Genomic DNA, 22,065 nt, shown 5'->3' with positions numbered 1-22,065 from the left:
AATCGGCGTTAGTATGCAATTTGCATACTATACGCTGACCACTACCGGAACGCCACCTAGCGGCCTGCGTAAGAATGCAGCCTAAGATATGAGGGCATAAGAGCCTTATGCCACGCATATCTTAGGCTGCAGTCGGCGTAACGAGCTCTCTGAATCAGGAGAAGTCGTTACGCCTGCGCAAGTAAGCAATTGCGCTGGATAACTATGGTTACGCAGACGCAAGTTCTCTCTGAATCTGGGCCAGTGTCTTTATAGTTGCCTCTCCTGCCAGCTAAGCACCTGGCTACATTAGTACATATGGATCACTTTACCAGGACATCTGCAGGAATAGATGGTGGTGTTTTTGTGTTTTAACTAAACAACAGAAGTGTCTTATCCATCAGATTGCTCCATCAGAATAGGCAGATCTGATAAAACGTACTTATCAGTAAACAAAACAAAACTGAAATTCCACCAATTACATAAACTGCATAGTTTCATAAAATTGGCATTTTATCTTATTTTACTGCATACATAACAATAAGCTATCTGAATAAACAGCAGTAAAAGTGACAGTATAAATATATCACAAACTGCCATTTCTGTGAATGTATAAAATAACCAGAGCAAATAAAACTTCAGTGACCAGTTAAAAAATGGACTGGCGGTGGTTGGTTGCTGTGATCATCATACTTCAAATGCTTTCCTCTTCAAAAAGTTCCATGGTTACACTTAAAGATGGTGGCTATGACAATATCATAATTGCAATTCACCCAGGACTGCCTGAAAATGCACAACTCATACAGCAAATCAAGGTAAACTTCTACTGGAAAATTCTACATTGAGATTGTCGCGTGTGCTTTGTCGTAGCAAAGTTGCCAACTCATTCTATATGAAACATACTAAATACATAGGTTCAGCGACATACTCAACGTAGTGTTTCATTTTAATTATAATGTCAGGAGCTTTAGGCAATGGTATAGACTTGAGTGCTTTGTGAGTTACTTAGGCCTTGCTCAGTTTTTGAGTATATAATTTCAGCTAGATATCTCAAGATCTACTTACTACTTTTGACTTGCAGATTTTACTAAAGTATGCTTTTGCTTATTATAATTTTTTAGTCATATATTTAGTTTGTGCCTAATCAGTTACAATTTATATTTAAAGATTCAGGCCCAGATCCACGAAGAATATACGGCGGCGTATTTATTGATACGCCGCGTAAGTTCTACGATGCGCCGGCGTATCTTTGTTTTGTATTCACAAAACAAGATACGCCTGAATGTGGGCTAGATCCGACTGACGTACGTCTTAGTACGCCGTCGGATCTTATGTGCATATCTAGGTGGCGCTTCCATTGATTTCCGCGTAGAGTATGCAAATTAGCTAGATACGTAGATTCTCAGAACGTACGTCCGCCCGGCGCATTTTTTTCCGTTGTTTGCGTAAGGCTTTTTCTGGCGTATAGTTACCCCTGCTCTATGAGGCGTACGCAATGTTAAGTATGGACGTCGGGCCAGCGTCAAATTTTCTGTCGTTTACGTCGTTTGCGTACAACGTTCGCGAATAGGGCTTTGCGTAAATTACGTTCACGTCGAAAGCATTGACTATTTGCGACGTGATTTCGAGCATGCGCACTGGGATACCCCCACGGACGGCGCATGCGCCGTAAAAAAACCCCGTAATTTACGTGGGGTCAAGTTGAAATAACAAAAACACGCCCACATCTTAGTCATTTGAGGTACGTGGATCTGGCCCTCAGTCTACCCAGCACTGATAATTGTTTTTTTTTTTTTTTTTAAAGCTGAAGTAACAAGCCACTTGACAATTTATGTTTCTTCTGTTGGGAAAGAGACAATTGAGTACTGTCCGTGATACTTTTTTTAGTTACAGTAACATACAATTTTTGGTTATGTCCCCTTCTTCAAGGTCCCAGCAGTGCTGCTGGGACCTTAAAGAGGAAGTAAACCCTGATGAGTTTTACTTCCTCTTTTGCTGTCTGCAAAGCCTGCAAATGAAAAGCATACTAGCCCATTATGTGACACTTACCTTCAAAAGAATCCAGCAATGTCACCTGTGTAGGCAGAGTCCATCTTCTGGCCCCTCTTCCTTCCTGGCCGCACACTCTGGCTCTGTGATTCGCCAGAGCCGCGTGACGTCACTCCCGCGCATGCGCATGGGAGCGCCTATTAACGGCACAGGCTAGGGAAGAAAATGCACTTTGTTTTGTTTCTTCCCAGCGCATGTGCAGTTAAGATTTTCTGCAAGTGAAATATCTCCTAAACAGCGCACGTTTAGGAGATATTTCCACTACCTATAAGTAAGCCTTAGGCCCCGTACACACGAGGAGACATGTCCGATGAAAACGGTCCTGTCTCCTGGGAGCTTTTGGTCTGATGTGTGTACACACCATCAGACCAAAATCCCCGCGGACAGAGAACGCGGTGACGTAGAAGACACCGACGTTCTCAAACACGGAAGTGCAATGCTTCCACGCATGCGTCGAATCAATTCGACGCATGCGCGGGATTTCGGGATGCTGGTTACACGTCATAATCAGCGGACATGTCCAATTAGGTGTACTAACCATTGGACATGTCCGATGGACATGTTTCCAGCGGACAAGTTTCTTAGCTTGCTAAGAAACTTTTGTCCGCTGGAAACCTGTCCGCTAGGCCGTACACACAGTCGGACATGTCCGTGGAAACTGGTCCGCGGACCAGTTTCAGCGGACATGTTCGACCGTGTGTATGGGGCCTTAGTCTATGCTTACCTATAAGTAGAAGTTAACAAAAATGCCTCGTACACACGACCAGTTTTCCCATTGGGAAAACTGCCATGACAGCTTTTGGCCGGGAAAACCGGCCGTGTGTATGCTCCATAGCAGTTTTCCCGTCAGGAAAACCGCCGGGAATGAGAACATGTTTTCTTTTTTCCTGCTGGGATTCTCGGCATTTTTGAAGCCGGCAGTTTTTCTATGGGGAAAGCCTGCGGTGAAGCATACACACGTCCAGGTTTCCCGACCAAAGCTCTCATGGCAGTTTTCCTGCCAGGAAAACCGGCCGTGTGTAGGGGTAAAAGGCTACTAAACAGGTTCTCGGTTTTACCCTCGGTTTTTACCGCCGGGAAAACCGATCGCATGTATAAGGCAAAAGGTTTTACAACCACTTTAAAGAAGGCTTAAAAGTTTGTCCTGAAAAATTGTATGTTAGTGCAAATAAAAAAAGGATCACGGACAGTACTTACCGTAATTGTTTCTGTCGCAAGTGCACTAATACGGCTTCAATCACCTCAAGCTTCTGTTGGGAAGACCATTGTCTTTGGGTTTGGACACCTGCTTTGACCATTATGGATTTTTTATTTATTTTCAAACAGGGAATGTACTTGGAGGACCTGAGATACTCAAAGGTGGTTTAAACACCCTAAACCTCCAGTTGGCCAGGAGCACATTAAGAACTAATAACATGAAGTTCCCCTCCTGGAATATTCAAAACTTTTACTGACAAGTTGCACCTATTACTAAAATATCACTTTTGGGCAAACCAACCCTTTAACAAGAAAAGTGTTTTACAGAAAGTGAATTATTCCTTCATTATAAAAGACCAAGAGGAGTTAGAAGTAGGGCAGAATGAGTTTTTAGAAGACAAATTAATAACTTGGAGAAGGAATGGCCATGTACAGTATATGTTAACAGAAGAGCAGCAGATAGCAAAAGAGGCAGGACGAGTCTATACAAAAATGAGATTGGGTGAATTTGTAAAGAAATGTATATTGTAATATAATCTAAGCTGTGTAGCATTACCTTACTTTTCCTAACCCTAGGACATGGTGAATGAAGCCACCCAATATTTATTTAATGCCACACAGAAGAGACTTTTCATCAGGAGCGCCAAAATACTAATTCCAATGACCTGGTCTAATGGGAACTATACCAAGCGAAAGACAGAGACATATGACAAGGTAAGAAAGAACACCATGCCTGTTGTAAAGCATCAGTGCAGATAAATATTATTGATGGGCAGCAGTTCTAATTGTTTCTTTAAACTCTTCAGCCCCAGGAGGTTTCACCCCCTTAATGACCAGGCCATTTTTTGCGATACGGCACTGCGTTGCTTTAACTGACGATTGGGTGGTCGTGTGGTGCTGTACCCAAACAAATGTATTTTTTTGCGCATAAATAGAGCTTTCTTTTGGTGGTATTTGATCACCTCTGCGGTTTTTATTTTTTGCTCTATGAACAAAAAGAGGCCGACGATTAAAAAAAAAAAAAAAAAAAAAATATATATATATATATATATATATATATATATATTATTTGCTTTCAACAGCGTTCAACAGCGCCCTGGTAGCTCATTGAGAACTGCAAGATGACATTGAATGAATGAATTCTTTAGATTGTAGCAGCAAGCTGGATGTGTTCCAGTGCAATTTTGATGCGTTTTTGGTGCAGTCCAGTGCATTTTTCTCCCTCTTTATTCTTAATTCTAAATAATAACATGTGCATTCCAGTGCATTTTTGGTGCATTTTGATGCATTCCAGTGCATTTTTATGCAGTTTAAAGCGTTCCAGTGTAGGAAAAATACAGCATGTTCTAATTTTTTTTCTTTGTTTTCTGTTGAGAAAGATTTTTAAACAGGAGTATATACTTAATAACTATTTTTCAAACCCCAGCAGTTGTAATTTTTTTGCTCACACGGTGGATTTTTTTGTATACATAGTGGATTTATTTTTACAATTTTGGTGGCATGGGGGTAACATTCTTATTAATATTACAGCAAAGTATGCTTACATTTTTTGTGCGTAAGACCCTAATCATAGCATCAGCCTGGGCAGCATTTTTTCACAGCTTCCGTTGATTTTTTTTAATTTTATTTTATACAACATATTCCTGTCTGGAGACTGCCCTTCTCTTATCTTACTCTTATACTATACTCACTGTCCATTGCTCTGGAATGTGGGTGCACCCTTGGTGTCCTCCAGAACAATGCAGGGCTGCTGGTTCAGCATTGTACAGGGCGATGTTAGGCTGTGGAAGTGAGCAATAAGTATACAACCTTAAAGTGGAATTCTGCAGTAACCCTAACTACTCTTAAAGCTGTCCCCTGCCACTCCTAACACCTATGCTTACTAACCTGTGTAAGAATGATGTGCATGCTGACCTATTTCCAGGTTGCTCCAGTCTGATCACTTGATCTCCCTTGTGCAGGGGCTGCATGGGAGAGGAGACAGAGTACTCCAAAAAACAGGTAATGGCTGGGAGAGTGACATCACCCACAGGCTTCAATGGCCCGTAGGTTGTCAACATGCCCTCCTCTCCCCTGTAGCAGCGCTAGCTGACACAGAGGAGCAGGATCACGTGGATTGCAAAATGTGTAAGTATACACATCTTTCTTCCATAGATTAGTAAGCATAGGAAAAGTTAGGGTTAGCCCATAATTCTACTTAAATTATCATCCCCTAGGCCAGATCATGGCAAATTGTGGCCCCAGGACTGCATCCAACTCTTTGGCTGTCCCTGCGGCCCACAATGCCTCCACTGTCAGTATGCCTGTGTGGAAAGCAGCAAGAACTGGCAGGAGAGAGCCTAAGAAGCTGATCAGTACAGTGGGGAGGCTCTGCCCTGGTAGGAGAGTGTTGCCTAGGATCAGTGGCGGCTGGTGTTTAAAATTTTTGGGGGGGCGTAAACACACAGATCCATGTCCTGTCAGCGGTGAGGAGACTGATGTGTGTTCCCAGTACAGAGGAACACACATCGATCTCCTCCTCTTGTGAGTCCCCCTCCCCCTACAGTTAGAACACACTTTAGGGAGCATATTTAACCCCTTCAGCCTAGTGTTAACCCCTTCCCTGCCAGTCACATTTACACAGTAATCAGTGCAGTTTTATAGCACTTATCACTGTGTAAATGTGAATGGTCCCAAAAATGTGTCAAAAGTGTCCGATATGTCCGCCGCAATGGCACGGTCACAATAAAAATTGCAGATCGCCGCCATTACTAGTAAAAAAATAAAAATGCCATAATTCTACTCCCTATTTTGTAGACGCTAGAACTTTTGCGCAAACCGATCAAATACGCTTATTGCGATTTTTTTTTTTACCAAAAATATGTAGAAGAATACGTATCGGTCTAAACTGAGGGAAAAAAATGTTTTAAAAAAAAAAAAAATTATGATATTTATTAAATCAATATTTATTAAATCAAAAAGCAAAAAATATTTGCCCGGATTCACAAAGCACCTGCGCCAACGTATCTCGAGATATGCCGCATAAGTGCAAATATGCGCCTTCGTATCTATGCGCCAGACTCAGAAACTAAGATACGCCTGAAAATAGGCTTCATCGGACTGATGTATCTTGCCTACGCCGGCGTAGAGTGGGTGCATATTTGGCGCTCCCATTGATTTTCTATTCACATATGCAAATGAGGGAGATACGCCGATTCACGCCGTAGGCAGTGATCCGACGTATCGTAGGCAGTTGTTACGACGTGATTGTGAGCATGCGTACTGAAATGCGCCCACGGGACGGCGCATGCGCAGTTGGCGATTCGTATCTGTCTGGCGCTCGGCCCATCATTTGCATGGGGTCACACCTCATTAACATGGCTCACGCCCACTTCCACTTACGCCGACCTACGCCTGAGAAACCCAGCGCAGATTTGGGAGGAAGTGCTTTGTGAATTCAGTGCTTGCCTCTCTGCGCTGCGTCGGCGTAGCGTAAAGGAGATACGCTACGGCGGCACAAATATGTGCCAGTGTCTGTAAATCGGGGCCATTGTATTTTTTTCGAAATTGTTGCTCATCTTTTGTTTATAGCGCAAAAAATAAAAACCGCAGAGGTGATCAAATACAACCAAAAGAAAGCTCTATTTGTGGGAAAAAAAGGGCGTCAATTTTGTTTGGGAGTCACGTCGCGCGACCGCGCAATTCTCATTCAAAGTGCGACAGTGCTGAAAACTAAAAATTGGTCTGGGCAAGAAGGGGGTGAAAATGCTCTGTATTAAAGTGGTTAAAGGATTGGTTTGGTGCTTCTCTCTCCTCCTTTTGCTTTCCTTTTGTTTACAGTGATCGGGTTCCCCAGTCCGCGCCTGAAGCAGCCTCCCTCCCTTTACAGCATCCATTTAGAGACTTTTTTAGAAACTAATTTTTAGGGGTTCATCCCCCAGAACTTTCAATCCCCTCACCATTCACATGGTTGCACCTTCATATATCAGCATGCAGATGCATGCATTTTTATTTAAATGTTAAACTTTAATATTTTTCATAAGATGGTTTAGTGCTGAACATTATACCAATATTTAAGGTAATTGTTGTAACACTTGTACAGGAGCTCTAGTCACTGTGTGTATGCCAATGCTATCCTCCTGTTGCATAATATGTTATAAATATTGTGTTAAAATTACTAAAGCGCTGAAGTGAATAAATAAATATGAACCAAAAATGATTAAGATAATCAAATGATGATTGCTGATATTATTGTGCTGTGTACTGACAGGGCTGCTGTTAGAAATCACAGGGCCCCATACAGCCTACCGGGTAGGGCCCCCCCTCAAATATATATAAAAAAAACATTTTCACAATAAATATACTAAAATCATTCTTAGCGGACACACAGATAACAGAGAAGCTGTGTGAATTTTTAAACAAAACATTTTATCTTTTTTTTTTTTAAATAAATAAATTATTTTATTTTGCAATTTTTACACATTATTTTTATACAATTTTCTATTTTTTTTTCAAGGGATTAAAACAATACAGGGTTAATTTTTTCTTTTTTAACAGGACAAGGAAGTCGGCAGTTGTGTCTCTGTCTCTCCCCGCAACAGCTAAAAGTTGGCGGGAGGGTTTTCAGCTGCTGCCGAGAGCCGCACAGGGCATCCTGTAATTGCCCCTCCTTCCCTCTGGTGTTAGGGCCCCCTGTGTGCCCGGGCCTCCTACAGGAGGACTGGTGGCCCCCCCCCTATCAGCAGCCCTGTGTACTGATATCACAAAAAGGTAAATGAAATAAGGGTTAATAAAGCCCTATCATCAGCCTTAATTATTGCACAGTGATCCAATAAATAATGCATAAGCAATTAATACCCAGTGAACCTACAATAAATGATAAGTAAAGTAAACTTTTGGTGAGAGACGATTCGCGCTTTTCAGTCTGTTACAGCATGACGAATGTGCTATCTCCATTACGAACGCTACTTTTACCGAAGGTGCCATCCCGTCTCATACTGTATTCTGAGCATGCACGGGTTTCTAAGCATACACACGAACGTGTTTCTTGTCGTAAACCAGCCTGACGAGAAACACGACGAGGAAATTGAGACTCCCGACGAGATAAAAGAGAGCATGTTCCCTTTTTTTCCTCGTCGAGATCAACAACAATTTTCTCGACGAAAAACATACACACGACCGTTTTTCTCTGCAAAAATACTCTGACGGCAATTTTCTTGATGTATTTTGCCAAGGAAAACGGTCATGTGTACAAGGCCTAAGGTCGATGGCTCCTCCTTTCGCCTTACGTTGCAGGACACGTGACTTTTTATTATTAGTAATCTGCACTAGCACTTTATTTATTTTTTGGAAGCACTTTACTTATCAGTTATTGTAAGTTCACTGGGTATTAACTGCTTATGCATTATTTATTGGATCACTGTGCAATAATTAAGGTTGATGACAGCGCTTTATTAACCCTTATTTATGTTATAAATAGTGAACATTTTTCTTCTAGGCAGACATTATTATTGCCAACCCTTACCTGAAATATGAAAATGATCCATATACTTTACAATATGGAGGCTGCGGAGAGCCAGGAAAATATATACATTTTACACCTAATTTTTTGCTGGATGAGAAACTGCTTTCAGTATATGGACCCCGAGGTAAATACAGTTTTAATTTTTTTGTCATTTTTTATCTGTACCGTAACCAAGAAAATAATGATGTTATTGGCTTTATGAAATCTATTTGATATGGGTAAGATCAGGGGCGTAACTAGAAATCACAGGGCCCCATAGCAAAATGTTGTATGGCCCCCCCCCCAGAAAAAAAAAATCACGCCCACCAAAATGCCCCACATCCTTTATTTGATATCATTATAACTAAAGAGGACCTGTCATGGCTCTATACATGTATAGAAGTATAAAGAGGACCTGTCATGGCATTATACGTGTATATAGAAGTATAATGAGGACCTGTCATGGCTCTATACATGTATGTAGGAGTATAAAGAGGACCTGTCATGGCTCTATCCTAGTGATTAGGAACAGAGATCTCTCTCCTCCTCCAGTCAGTCCCACCCCCCCCAGTTAGAAACACCTCCCAGGAAACACATGTAATCCCTTCCCTGACAGTGACATTTACACATTAATCAGTGCATTTTAATCACAGATCGCTGTATAAATGTGAATGGTCCCAAAAATGTGTCAAAAGTTTCTGACCTGTCCACCGCAATGTCGCAGTCTCACGAAAAAAAAAAAAACAGATCACTGCCATTACTAGTAAAAAAAAATAATAATAATAAAAATGCTTGAAGTGCATAATTTCTATTATTACATTGTTATATAAAATAGTTCAACTCACCATATTGCAGAATCAGTAGGAGCCCCGAGCGTGTCACTTGCCAACGTCACCTGCCTTCAGATGCTGATTGTCACTTGCCGCGTCACCAGATGCGGGGTGTCACCTGCCACACATTGCAGATTGTTACTTGCCACGATGTCACACATTGAGGATTGTCACTTGCCACACAATGCAGATTATCACTTGCCACGACGCCACCTGCCACATGTAGCAGATTGTCACTTGCCACATCACCTGCCACGCATTGCGGATTGCCACTTGCTGTGTCCCAGAGTAAAGGCAGGCAGCAGAGAGATAATGTAATCTCTCTGCTGCCCGCACAGTGGGGACAGAACTACAATGATGCAGATGATGTCATCTCTCTGCTCCCCCGCCCGCTGATTGGCAAGCAAGCCCGCTCACCCGCTGACTGTTCTCCTGTTCTGCCCGCAACGCCCAGGTGAATGGAGCGTGCTGGCAGAACAGGTGGAGCGGGCTGGCTGGCGGGTGGGCGTCAATTTGCCTCACAGTGGAGCGCGGAGCGGGCAGAACGGGCTGGCAACAATTTGTCTCAGTGCAGCGGGGAGTGGAGCGGGCTGGCGGAAATTTGCCCCTCAGTGCAGGCAGGGCCGGTGCTAGGCAATTTGGCGCCCTAGGCAAGACCAGCTACGTGCGCCCCCCCCCCAAAGAAAATGTCCCTGCATCCATCATATGTAATGTGCACCAGTAAATTTAAGGGGGTGGGGTGGTATGAAGATTACAGGGGGTGGTAGGAAGATAGGAAGATGACAGGGGTGGGTGGTAGGGAGGATGGAGATGACAGGGGTGGGTGGTAGGGAGGTGACGGGGAGGATGGAGATGACAGGGGTGGGTGGTAGGGAGGTGACGGGGAGGATGGAGAGGACAGGGGTGGGTGGTAGGGAGGTGACGGGGAGGATGGAGATGACAGGGGTGGGTGGTAGGGAGGTGACGGGGAGGATGGAGATGACAGGGGTGGGTGGTAGGGAGGTGACCGAGAGGATGGAGATGACAGGGGTGGGTGGTAGGGAGGTGACGGAGAGGATGGAAATGACAGGGGTGGGTGGTAGGGAGGTGACGGAGAGGATGGAGATGACAGGGGTGGGTGGTAGGGAGGTGACGGGGAGGATGGAGATGACAGGGGTGGGTGGCAGGGAGGTGACTGGGAGGATGGAGATGACAGGTGTGGGTGGCAGGGAGGTGACTGGGAGGATGGAGATGACAGGGGTGATAAAATGTATTACAGGCCTCAGAGGTAGGATCATCGTGCTCCTCGTCATCCCCCTGTTCCTGGCATCCCACTGGGATGCCAGGAACAGGGGGATGACGAGAAGCATGATGATGACAGGAGACAGTAGGTGGCATCACCATTGCAAGCCAAGCCACCCCCCCCCCCCCCCATTATCATCAAAAAAACATCAGGTCCCCCTCACTTAGCCTGTGCTGTGACTCACGTCGGTCATCTCTCACGATGCTCCCCCACTGGGTTCTGGCGCGCTGATACATGTCCCGCCCTCCTCCTCCTCTAGACCAGCTTGTGTGACAGACAGCACACTGGCTCTATCACACGAGCTAGTCTTCTCTAGGAGGAGGAGGGCGGGACATTTATCACAGCGCGGCGCGCTCTTTTTTAAATCCTCTGCAGTCCGCACTCAGCAAAGCCGTACAAAAGAGCCGCATGCGGCTCCGGAGCTGCACTAGACACTCGGCGGCGGAGCGGCGCGGCGGTGAGAAAAAAAATAAAAACTCGGTCATTTCCTTGCCCTGCTCACCGGGCCCCACTCGGCTGCGGGCCCCATAGCGCCCGCGTGGGTTGCTATGGCGGTAGTTCCGCCACTGGGTAAGATCCATATCCCATATTAAGTAATTGATAGCAACTACTTGGAAATCTCATTTCCCTGGCCTGGCTACAGTAAAAAAGTATATTAATGGCGGCTAAAGGTCACTGCACTTTAAACCAGGGGTATTAAATTAAAATTCATAGAGGTCTGATCAGTAAAATTTTCTACCAACATCACATCACAGTCCCCCACTTCACATCACAGTTTCCCATTTACAGCAGTGTCCCCCTTCATACCTTCATATCACACCCCCCACCTTCATTCAAAGCAGTGTCCTCAACCCCCCTTTACAATAACACCCTCCCCCACAGCAGTGTCCTCTGCAATTTGCAGCAGTGACCATGATGAAAATTGTGTCTGACATGTTTGTTATATAACTGTAATTACTAAATTTCAATACAATGCACATAAAGAATATAATATAATAAAAATGTATTCCATATATGAAGTGTACAACCAAAACATCATAATAAAATAACATATCAGTCCATATTAATAATAATAATGTCAGACACATAGCCCATGTATCACACAATACATCTTTATGTGTATTGTATTGAAATTTTGTAATTATAATTATGTAGCGCTACCCCCTCAGGAGCCGCTGGTTAGATTTGGGATCGGCATAATTATGTTACCTCTATACTGTGTCTAGGGGTGATGAGATTGATGCGAAGCAGTAACGGAATGTCCAGATAGCAGGGTGACGTTTTCAATGCTTTATTAATGGCCCAACACGACCAACAGTCAACTTGAGGTAGATAGAATAGGTTGGTGAAGAAGAAATAAACTTAGCAGATTCAGGCTATGGATAGAAGAAGCAGTCCTGCCTCCAATAATTATGCTTACTTCATCGCCACTCTAGCTGGAGTGGGTATAGTGCCCCTGGACAGGTCCCTCTCACAGGCCTTGCAGCCTGAGGCGGCAGTGGAAGCGACCCGATGCATTTTGTATAAAAATATGAAGTATGAAGTATTTTTATACGAAATGCATCGGGTCGCTTCCACTGCCGCCTCATTTGTGTATATACGCTTGAATTACCAGCCTACATGTGAGTGTAATTGCTGTTTTTACAAATAAATGCTTTTCTTGTTACAATTTTACGCTATGTGGCCATCCTTCTCTTTTTCCTCTTAAACAAACATCTTCGATACCACTTTGAGTGGTTGGGCCTAGGAACCTTCCCTTTTCACCAAAAAGTTCCCATTGAAGCTGTGTCCTATTAGAAGCATTGGATGATCATCACATCTAGCTGCCTGCTTCCATGACCCTGGATACACACTTTAAAGCCCTTTCTGACTTCAGGCGACATACGTCCCCTTTAGTCCACCATTTCCGGTAAGCAGATTACTACACTGTTGGTGGTGGTCTGCTCACTACAAGGACGTTATTGCATTTCTTGGATTGTATCCCTTCTCACATCCAGATATTAAACTACATCTTTGGAGCACAGAATGACCCACAGGACAGTCCAGAACCGACAGAAACCCAATTTAGTAAATAACACGGATGAGAGCAAGGTAACTCTCTCATCCCCCACTAAATTTAACATGGCACCTGTACTGAAAAGTACACAGGGGCTACAGTTATATAACAAATTGGTCGGACACAATTTGCATCATGGTCACCCCCCAGCTGTATGCTTCATACAAAGTCCCAAACCTCTTTCTTCAATGAGCTTTCATGTTTTCAAGCTGGTGATTGGTTGCTTGGACTGCTCTGTGTCCTAGAAACCAATCAACAGCTCCCAGTCCCGCTTCCAGTGCTGCTGTGCCTTCTGCTCTCCGTCCAGAACTGTCTTGCCTCCCGCTCTCTGCTCTGCTGTGAGAATGACAGTGGTAAAGACTGGGGGAAAGAACTGGCCCCTAAATGGTGCAATTGCAGCAGTCTGAATGGGACAGTGAGTTGTTCTGGACCCAGATACAGTATCTCAACAAAAGTGAGTACACCCCTCAAATTTTTGTAACTATTTTATTATATATTTGACAAGACTTAAGAAATTACACTTTGCTACAATATAAAGTAGCGAGTGTACAATCCATTACCTTTACCATCAGGTTCTTTAGCAAAGCAGTAGTCATCTTGGAGGTGTGTTTAGGGTCTTTATCATGTCGGAATAGTGCCCTGCGACCCAGTCTCCAAATGGAGGGGATCATGCTCTGCTTCAGTATGTCATAGTACATGTTGTAATGAATGTTTCCATCAATGAACTGTAGCTGTAGCTGCACTCATGCAGCCCCAGACTATGACACTTCCACCACATGCTTAACTGTAGGCAAGATAAACTTGTCTTTGTACTCCTCACCTGGTTGCCGCCTCACACACTTGACACCATCTGAACCAAATAAGTTTATCTTGGTCTCATCAGTTCCAGTAATCCATGTCCTTAGTCTGCTTGTCTTCAGCAAACTGTTTGCAGGCTTTCTTGTGCATCATCTTTAGAAGAGGCTTCCTTCTGGGACGATATCCATGCAGACCAATTTGATACATAGTGTGCAGCGATGTCAGGGCTGGGCTCTCAGCCCTTCCTTCTCTGTGCTCAGGTTGCTCAGCTGTCGGTTAATTGCCAGAACTTATCGTTCCACAGCGGCTCACCTGCTTATCATCTGCTGTTCATCAGTCAAGCCCACAGCCAGCCCCTCCTGGCTATTTTAACTGCCTGGTTCATTACATCAATTGCCTTTGCCTTGGTCAAACATATTTGGAGACTCTCTGCTGTGTTCCTGTTGAATACTTGCCTGGCTGAAGCCCCTTCTGGTTCCTGATCCCGTCTGCTGCCTCTGACTACGCTGATCTCTGCCCCCCCCCCCCCCGATTTCCTGGCTTGTTCTGACTACCCAATTAGGCTACTGAACCCTGGCTATGTTTTGATTACATTTACCAGTTGTGCCATTTTTAAAATTGTATTAAAAGGTGTGATTTTTACTGCATTTTCTGTCTCCGTCTGTTTTATGGTTCCTGACAAGCATATGGTCTGAGCACTGACAGGCTGACCCCCCACCCTTTCAACCTCTGCAGCACTGCTATATTCTAAATCCCTAGAGAGCCACCACACAGATGTCTCACAGAGGTTGAGAGATAATAACCTGTATTGTAAGTTGGAGAAGAGGTTATGACATTTCTACTGTCGGTTTTTCGATGAACCAAGAGAAATTATCTGCAGTTCTACAGTGGCCTTGACCCATAGGTCTATGTTCGTTACAACGTTTTCTTTGCTTTGCCAATTATTATCGGAAATGGATTCTGACTGCGCTGATCTCTGGCTCCCCGAACCCTGGCTATGTTTTGAATACATTTACCAGTTGTACCATTTTTACCATTTTACTAAAAGGTGTGATTTTTACTGCATTTCTTGTCTCCACCTGTTTCATGGTTCCTGACAGGCGTATGGTCTGAGCACTGACAGGCTGACCCACCACCCCTTTAACCTCTGCAACAATGCTGGCAGCACAAATACGTCTATTTTCCAAACACAACCTCTGGATATGACGCTGGGCACGTGCACTCAACTTCTTTGGTTAACCATGGCGAGGCCTGTTCTGAGTGGAACCTGTCCTGTTAAACCGCTGTATGGCAGTGGCATCACTAGGGTTGGTGTCACCTTGTGTGGTAAAACATGGTATCACCCCGACCCACCAACTATAGTCACTCCTCAGTACAGACCCCCCTCAAGGTAAACCACCTCCCTCCATCAGTACAGACCCCCCTCAGGATAAACCACCCCCATACATCAGTGCAGACCCCCTCAGGATAATCCCCCCAATAAGTGCAGACCCACCCCAGGATAAACTGCCACCCCTTCAATAGTGCAGACCCCCCTCAGAATAACCCCCTCTCAATAACTAAAGATCCCCTCAGAGTAACACCCCCAATAAGTGCAGACCCACCCCAGGATAAACCACCACCCCTTCAATAGTGCAGACCCTCCTCAGGTTAACCCCCTCTTAATAAGTGCAGACCCCCCTCATGCACCTGGGCAGTGGGCAGAGCAGGCTTCCTGGAGAGTTGCTTGCTCAGACTGTCACTCTCCGGGCGGTGCACCTGCAGCGGCAGTGAGAGTGAGGAGTCTCACTCAGGCAGAGACAGCGTGGCACCGGCACGTTGCAGCTGAAGAGCCCAGCCTCCAGGACCCTCTGCCGCACTCGGGATGATGTCACCCCTCTGAGAGTGTCACCCAGGTGTGGGCCGCACCCCTCACCCCCCACCAGCAACACCACTGCTGTATGGTCTTGGCCATCATGCTGCAACTCAGTTTTAGGGTCTTGACAGTCTTCTTATAGCCTAGGCCATCTTTATGTAGAGCAACAATTCTTTTGTTTAGATCCTCAGAGAGTTATTTGCCATGAGGTGCTATGTGTGGCACCATTAGAGAAATTTCCTCTTTCTTACTGTCTCGTTGTGAACTTTCTTCCCAGACAAGAAAACATCTCGACCAGAGAAAAATAAAAATGCTAGGTAAAAAGTAGATAAAGGTTAGAGCCTCCATCCTTTGTGGTGAAACTGGGTTGTAACTTACAGAGACCTAGACAGTGGTAAACCTTATTCTTCTGAACTTTATGCAAAATTTGCCTGAACTTACTGATTAAACTTAAATGAAAAAGCTTCTCCATGTTTCTGTAATAAAAAGGGCAAACAGTGTTTGATGTAAACCATACATATTTGCTCATAAAATACATTAAGCCCTGGTTCACATTGGTACGATTTGACATGTCAAATCACATGTCGAATTGGCGGCATTTGCCAGCAATAGCAGCGTCCTAATTGGTGCAACGTAGCCGAAATCGGGACTGACCAGCGGGAGTGAAATTGTGCTAGTTCAGCTGAACTTGCACGGCTTCATTCCCGCAGCTCAGTGTAAACCTGGGCTTAATGTATAAAGTAGGCTTTGATGTATTTTTTTTCTTAATTTTTCCAGTTATTTTTAATTGAAATTTAAGATATAATCCCTCAATTGACTGATGGTGTTGATGTATGTTATATATTCTCATTTTTACAGGAAGAGTGTTTGTTCATGAATGGGCTCATCTACGGTGGGGGGTCTTTGATGAATATAACTTTGAAAAACCTTTTTATGTTTCAACTGACAATAAAGTTGAAGCAACAAGGTAAACACTTTTATTGATTTGTTTCTGAAATGCATAAATTAAGCATTGTAATAAGGACTATACACACTTGAATAATGTCACCCTTTTGTACAATCTCCATCAGTTCCCCATAAACGCTTAATTCACAATTCAGGCCTGTTGGCTTAGACTATATGGTAGATGCCTGGTTACAGGGGCGCGACCAAAGGGTGGTGATACATAGTGTGTACTCAGAATTGTGTGGCATGGTAAGTAGGGTACCCTAAGACTCTGTCCTGGGACCAATTATTTTTAATTTATTCATAAATTATATAAAGGTTGGTATAGATAGCTCAGTATCAGTGTTTGCTAATGATACAAAACTAAGCAGGGCAATTGCTTCACAGCAAGATATATAAACCTTACAAGAAGACCTCAATAAAATAAAGGGGCCGACAACTACTTGGAAAATTAAGTTTATTGTTAAGAAATTAAAAGAAATGCTCTTGGGGGGCAAAAACATGCATGCAAGGAGGGCAGCCCTGGGCGCAACATTTCAGATATTAGTCCTGCGCCGTCCCGAGTCCTGCACTGTCACTGTCTGTCGTCCCATGTCCGATCATGGTGTCGGCTGCCTGGTGGTGTGCTGCTGCCCTCTCCACCCCAGGCCCGGACCCCCACACATCGCTTTCAGCGCTGATCCCAGTTCTGGCTTATTTGCAGCTCCATTCGGCTCATGTGTAGGGAAGGGAGCCTGCTTCGTGTAGCAGAGGGGGGGGGGGGGAGACACACAGCTCACACCAGACACACCACCAGTCCGACCTCCTTCCGGTCCTTGGAGAAAATAAGGTGGTGTGCGTGGCATGTGATCAGAGCACTGCCACTGTCCTGGAGGGATTATCAGGTGGTATGCAGCAGCACGGATCCGGTAGTGGATGGAGCCCCCAGGGTGTAGAGCTGCGAGCACTGGACACCACCCAACACCTAGAGTAGTCTCCATTACCGACCAACTGTGAAACTATGAAACAAATTGTGTAATGTGAATATTGTAGCAACTTTTCTACTTTACTATTTCTACTCTCTCTACTATAAAGATCCTACTGGCTCATCTGAACACCCACCTCAGTTATCAATATTCACTGCAAAACCTTCCGCCTAGTATTCTCTTGCTGAATTCAGCCACGAATGTCCAAAATTGGCCAGAAGAAGGAAACAATATGTATCACTAATTGTACATTTTGAGGTTTGGCACTGCAGTCAGTGACAAACGAGAAGCATTATAAAGCAATCTTCCCCTATGATCTTCCAGTACCTTCTTCCATTGTTGCTCTGACTTGTCATGTGACCTAATGCAGAGAGCTGCAAAGAAAGTTGCTGGAAGCATGCAGAACTGTGAAATGTGTTGTGCTTGGCTGACAAAGAAAGCAGAATGATGAAGAGGATTTGTGATGATGTACAAATATAAAACAAATACAGTATATCACGATGATGGCATAGTAGTTCATATTTTATTTCAGGGGGTCCATATAATTTTTAAAGAGCAGCAGTCATTTTTATCTCATAATAAGTTCCTTCTTTACTATTCATTTACCATGTTCCCCTTTTTTAGCATTTGTATGTGAAAAGGAGTATTACAATAATCAATTAGGTAGATTCACACACATTGGCCTAACTTTAGGGCGGCCTAGCCTAGCCTTTTTAGGCTACACCGCCGTAAATTAGTTAGGCTAGTAGTGATTCACAATCTACTTACCTGCTAATCTACGGCGGCGTAGCCTAAAACGAGCGGGCGTAAGGGCGCCTAATTCAAATTGCTTGGAGGGGGGCGTGTTGTATGGAAATGAGGCTTGACCTCACGTTTTTTTACGTTTTTTGACACTGCGCATGTGCCCGGGCGACTACATTTCCCAGTGCGCATTGCGGCTAAGTAGGCCGTACGGGCCTATTGATTTCGACGCGGACGTAAATGACGTAACTCCCGATTCGCGGACGACTTACGCAAAAAATTACGTAAAAAATTCGAACCTTGCGGCGGGAACGGCGGCCATACTTTAACATTGTTATTCCACCTCATAGGTGGAATAACTTTACGCCGCCTAAGGCCTTACGGAAACGACGTAATTCGATGGCGTAGGCCTGGCGTACGTTCGGGAATCGGCGTATCCCCTCATTTACATAATCTACGCTGGCCGCAATGGAAGCGCCATCTAGCGGCCATCAGAAACATTGCAAGCTAAGATAGAACGGCGCAAGCCGGCCTATCTTAGCTTTGTTTAAGTGTATCTCTGTTAGAGAATACACTTAAACAAACGCCGGCGTAGATTCAGAGTTAGGTCGGCTTATCTACTGATAAGCCGGCCTAACTCTTTGTGAATCTACCTAATAGTTCTTTAAAGCCATCCGAAAGAATGAAAAAAACTGAGCTGATTTCCACATATTGGAGGTGGATGGGGAAATCCTCCCTGTGGTGTCATTGTATTCTAATATTAGGACTCCCCCACCATTAAAATACAATAATCATTGCTTTAGCTTATGGGCTGCATGTGCTGATTGAGTGGAAATTTTACAAGCCTGTTCATGAAAAGTTGATAGATAAATCTACTTGTCATGAATGGGAATGGCCATACATGGATCAAAATTCAGCCAGTTCCTGCTGAAACAGCTGTAATTCAATCCATGTATGGCCAACTTAAGACAACAGGAACATTTCAGGGTGGCTACCACTTCTTACAGCACCATGGTAAACTTTGTGTGGTTCACTTTTAGCCCACAGGAAACTGTCCCTACCAAGACAGGACCCATTGGTTGTGTTTGCCTTCTTAACCAAAAAGTTCCTCTCTGTCTGTTGCCCAAGCTACTGGCCAATGGGTGTCATTTTAACAAATACAGCCCTGGTATTGCAAATTACTACTGTCAGTTGTTCAGGATAATACATTTTTTGACCTACTATATTTTCCTTTCAATAGATGTTCCCGTAATATTTTTGGAGTATATATTAAAAAATCAGACCAGTGTCAAGGAGGTTCCTGTGACACACGTCCATGCTATTATGACTCTAACACTGGTCTCTATGAGGAGGGATGCATGTTTGTGCCTGATAAGTACCAGCAGGTCAAACAATCCATAATGTATCTGCAGGCATTACCATCAGTAAGTATTTTACTGTGCGTCTATTTAGATATTCATAAAATACAAAACTACTGTCTCATAGGCTCTGATTACTACATATGGAATGTATAACAAGGCAAATTAGTCCTGGTTAATTCATGTATTATAATGTCTCTGATGTTAAAAGATGTCAGGAATCTCATTCAGCAGGTGCTAATTCCAGTGCAGCAGGTGCTCATTTTCGTGTGTATGTGAAGGGTTGTGACCATAGAAGCTTAGGAAGCACATACCTCAGTGCATGGTTGTGCCCACAGATCCTGGTGCCTGGTGGCCTATTTAAACCTGAGGCCTGCCTAGCCTCATTGCTGGGTCATCTCAGCTCTGGTTCCTGCATTCTGAGTGGCTATAAAGCTGCTAACCTTGCTACTGACCTGCCACTTATCGCTGGATCATCACTGTCTGTTATGACAACATACAGCAACTGGGAGGATCCTTGTGTACCCAAGCTTAAAGGGGTTGCAAAAGGTTTAGTTTTTATTTTCTAAATAGGTTACTTTAAGCTAGTGCATTGTTGGTTCACTTATCTTTTCCTTCCATTTCCCTTCTAAATGTTTTTTTTCCTTTGTTTTCTTTGTCTAAATTTCTCATTTCCTGTTCCTCCTCAGTAAGGTGTTCAGTAAGCTGTTCTAAATGACTTTCCACCGCTCGGATGATGGTGGAAAGCTTACTGAGGAGAAACAGGAAGTGAGAAATTCAAACAAAGAAAATAAACATTTAGAAGGAAAATTAAAGGAAAAGGTAAGTGAACCAACAATGTACTAGCTTAAAGGAACCTATTTAGAAAATAAAAGACGAACCTTTACAACCCCTTTAAGTTCACTGATCCAGAATCCAGCCACCTGCACCCTTCCACTGCCCTAGCGGTTCCTGTCTTCATTACCAGGGATCAAAAAAGAAAGGGGTAGTCCTTGATGCCGCACATCTGAGGAATCCTATGGAAGTGGATAGAGTGACAAATTCAACCTGGACACGCCCCCATAGAATTAGGTGTCAAGGAAGGACATTATGCCATGCCAATCTCAAATCAACAACTGACCTAATTGACTAAAAATAGGTCTGTGAGATTAAATAAATCAGAAAGTATTGACACTGAAAAACGGCAAAATAAGAATGGAACTGAGTGTTTCGGTCATGGAAAATATGTATATAATGTAATAGCCAAGGCTACAATCAGTGATTTTCAAGGAGAAAATGGAGGCCGTCTCTCAGAGTTTTTAAATTTAAATCCAAGGTGATGATATATATCAACATAAACGGTATGTATAATAATGATAGTAGTAGAAAATTAAAAATTAGGATTGGAATCAAAAATTGAGGTTGAGATGTCCACGTGAGTGTCTCATAGAGTGGGACTAAAAAATGTGTCTGCAGAACTCCAATGAATCGGCACTCCTGGCTGTATGGAAAGTAAAACATGGAAACATTGACTGTTTTAGTCTAGAATGTTGGCTGGGTGCAGCTATTATTCCAGAATATTAAAGAGATGACTGGGCTGGAGAGTCTGCTGTGTAGAAAAAAGGTTGTCTAGACTAATAATTCTGATGTCTGTCAAAAATGTTTTTGTTTTTTGAGCCCTGGTTCACACTGGGTACGATTTGGAACGATTTGAGATGCGATTTGACATGTCAAATCGCATCTCAAATCGGCGGCAATTGTCGGCAATAGCACTGTCCTAATCAGTGCGACGCCGCATCTGCGATTTCAAAAAGTAGTTCCTGTACTACTTTTTGTGATTTCGGCCCACGATTTACATTAAATTGCGGCCGAAATCGCGGCAAAATCGCGGCCGCGAAATCGCGGTAAAATCGCGCATTTTACCGCGATTTTGAATTCGCAGCAGTGTGAACCTAGGCTAAAAGTGTGAAACAGCGTTAGGGAAATTTTGCACTTGATACCACAATGTAATGCATTAGTAATTCAATTACAGCGTTTATGATAAAGAAAAAAAAAAAATATATATATATACATGAATACCAGGTGCGAAGACACCTGAGATTACTAAGTTTAAGTGAAAGATGACAGTGTATCCAAAAATAAAAATAAAATATGCACGATAAATGCAAATAATAATTCAAAGATACGTGACAAAGGGTTAATAGCTGTGAATCAGTAATATGAAAATAAAGTGAGAGTAAAGGGCAAATCAACCAACTATATATAGCTATGAATTAAATGAATCAGTCAAGAGTATATGGAGACATTGATTTTTTTTAATAAGAAACATCGGCCCGGATTCACAGACATCGGCGCATATTTATGCCGCCGTAGCGTATCTTCTTTACGCTACGCCAGCGCAGCACAGAGAGGCAAGCACCAAATTCACAAAGCACTTTCCACCAAATCTGCGCTGTGTTTCTTAGGCGTAAGTCGTCGTAAGTGGAAGTGGGCGTGAGCCATGCAAAAGAGGCGTGACCCCATGCAAATGATGGCCCGAGCGCCATAAA

At 43.7% G+C, this 22,065-nt stretch overlaps 1 protein-coding gene across 1 annotated transcript in view; it reads left to right on the top strand.

Annotated features, from left to right (window-relative positions):
• The first annotated feature begins 233 nt into the window (after positions 1 to 233).
• LOC120945739 (calcium-activated chloride channel regulator 1-like) overlaps positions 234 to 22,065 on the top strand; it is a 58,185-nt gene continuing 36,353 nt past the window's right edge. Inside the window, exons 1-5 of the mRNA XM_040360104.1 lie at positions 234 to 794; positions 3,802 to 3,939; positions 8,702 to 8,852; positions 16,387 to 16,495; positions 19,420 to 19,603. Coding sequence (XP_040216038.1) covers positions 636 to 794; positions 3,802 to 3,939; positions 8,702 to 8,852; positions 16,387 to 16,495; positions 19,420 to 19,603 — 741 coding nt within the window. The 5' untranslated portion in view covers positions 234 to 635. The remainder of the gene's footprint in view (positions 795 to 3,801; positions 3,940 to 8,701; positions 8,853 to 16,386; positions 16,496 to 19,419; positions 19,604 to 22,065) is intronic.

Source organism: Rana temporaria, chromosome 7, assembly GCF_905171775.1.
Source record: "Rana temporaria chromosome 7, aRanTem1.1, whole genome shotgun sequence".
Classification (NCBI taxonomy): domain Eukaryota; kingdom Metazoa; phylum Chordata; class Amphibia; order Anura; family Ranidae; genus Rana; species Rana temporaria.
This window is presented reverse-complemented; position numbering and strand designations above follow the sequence as displayed.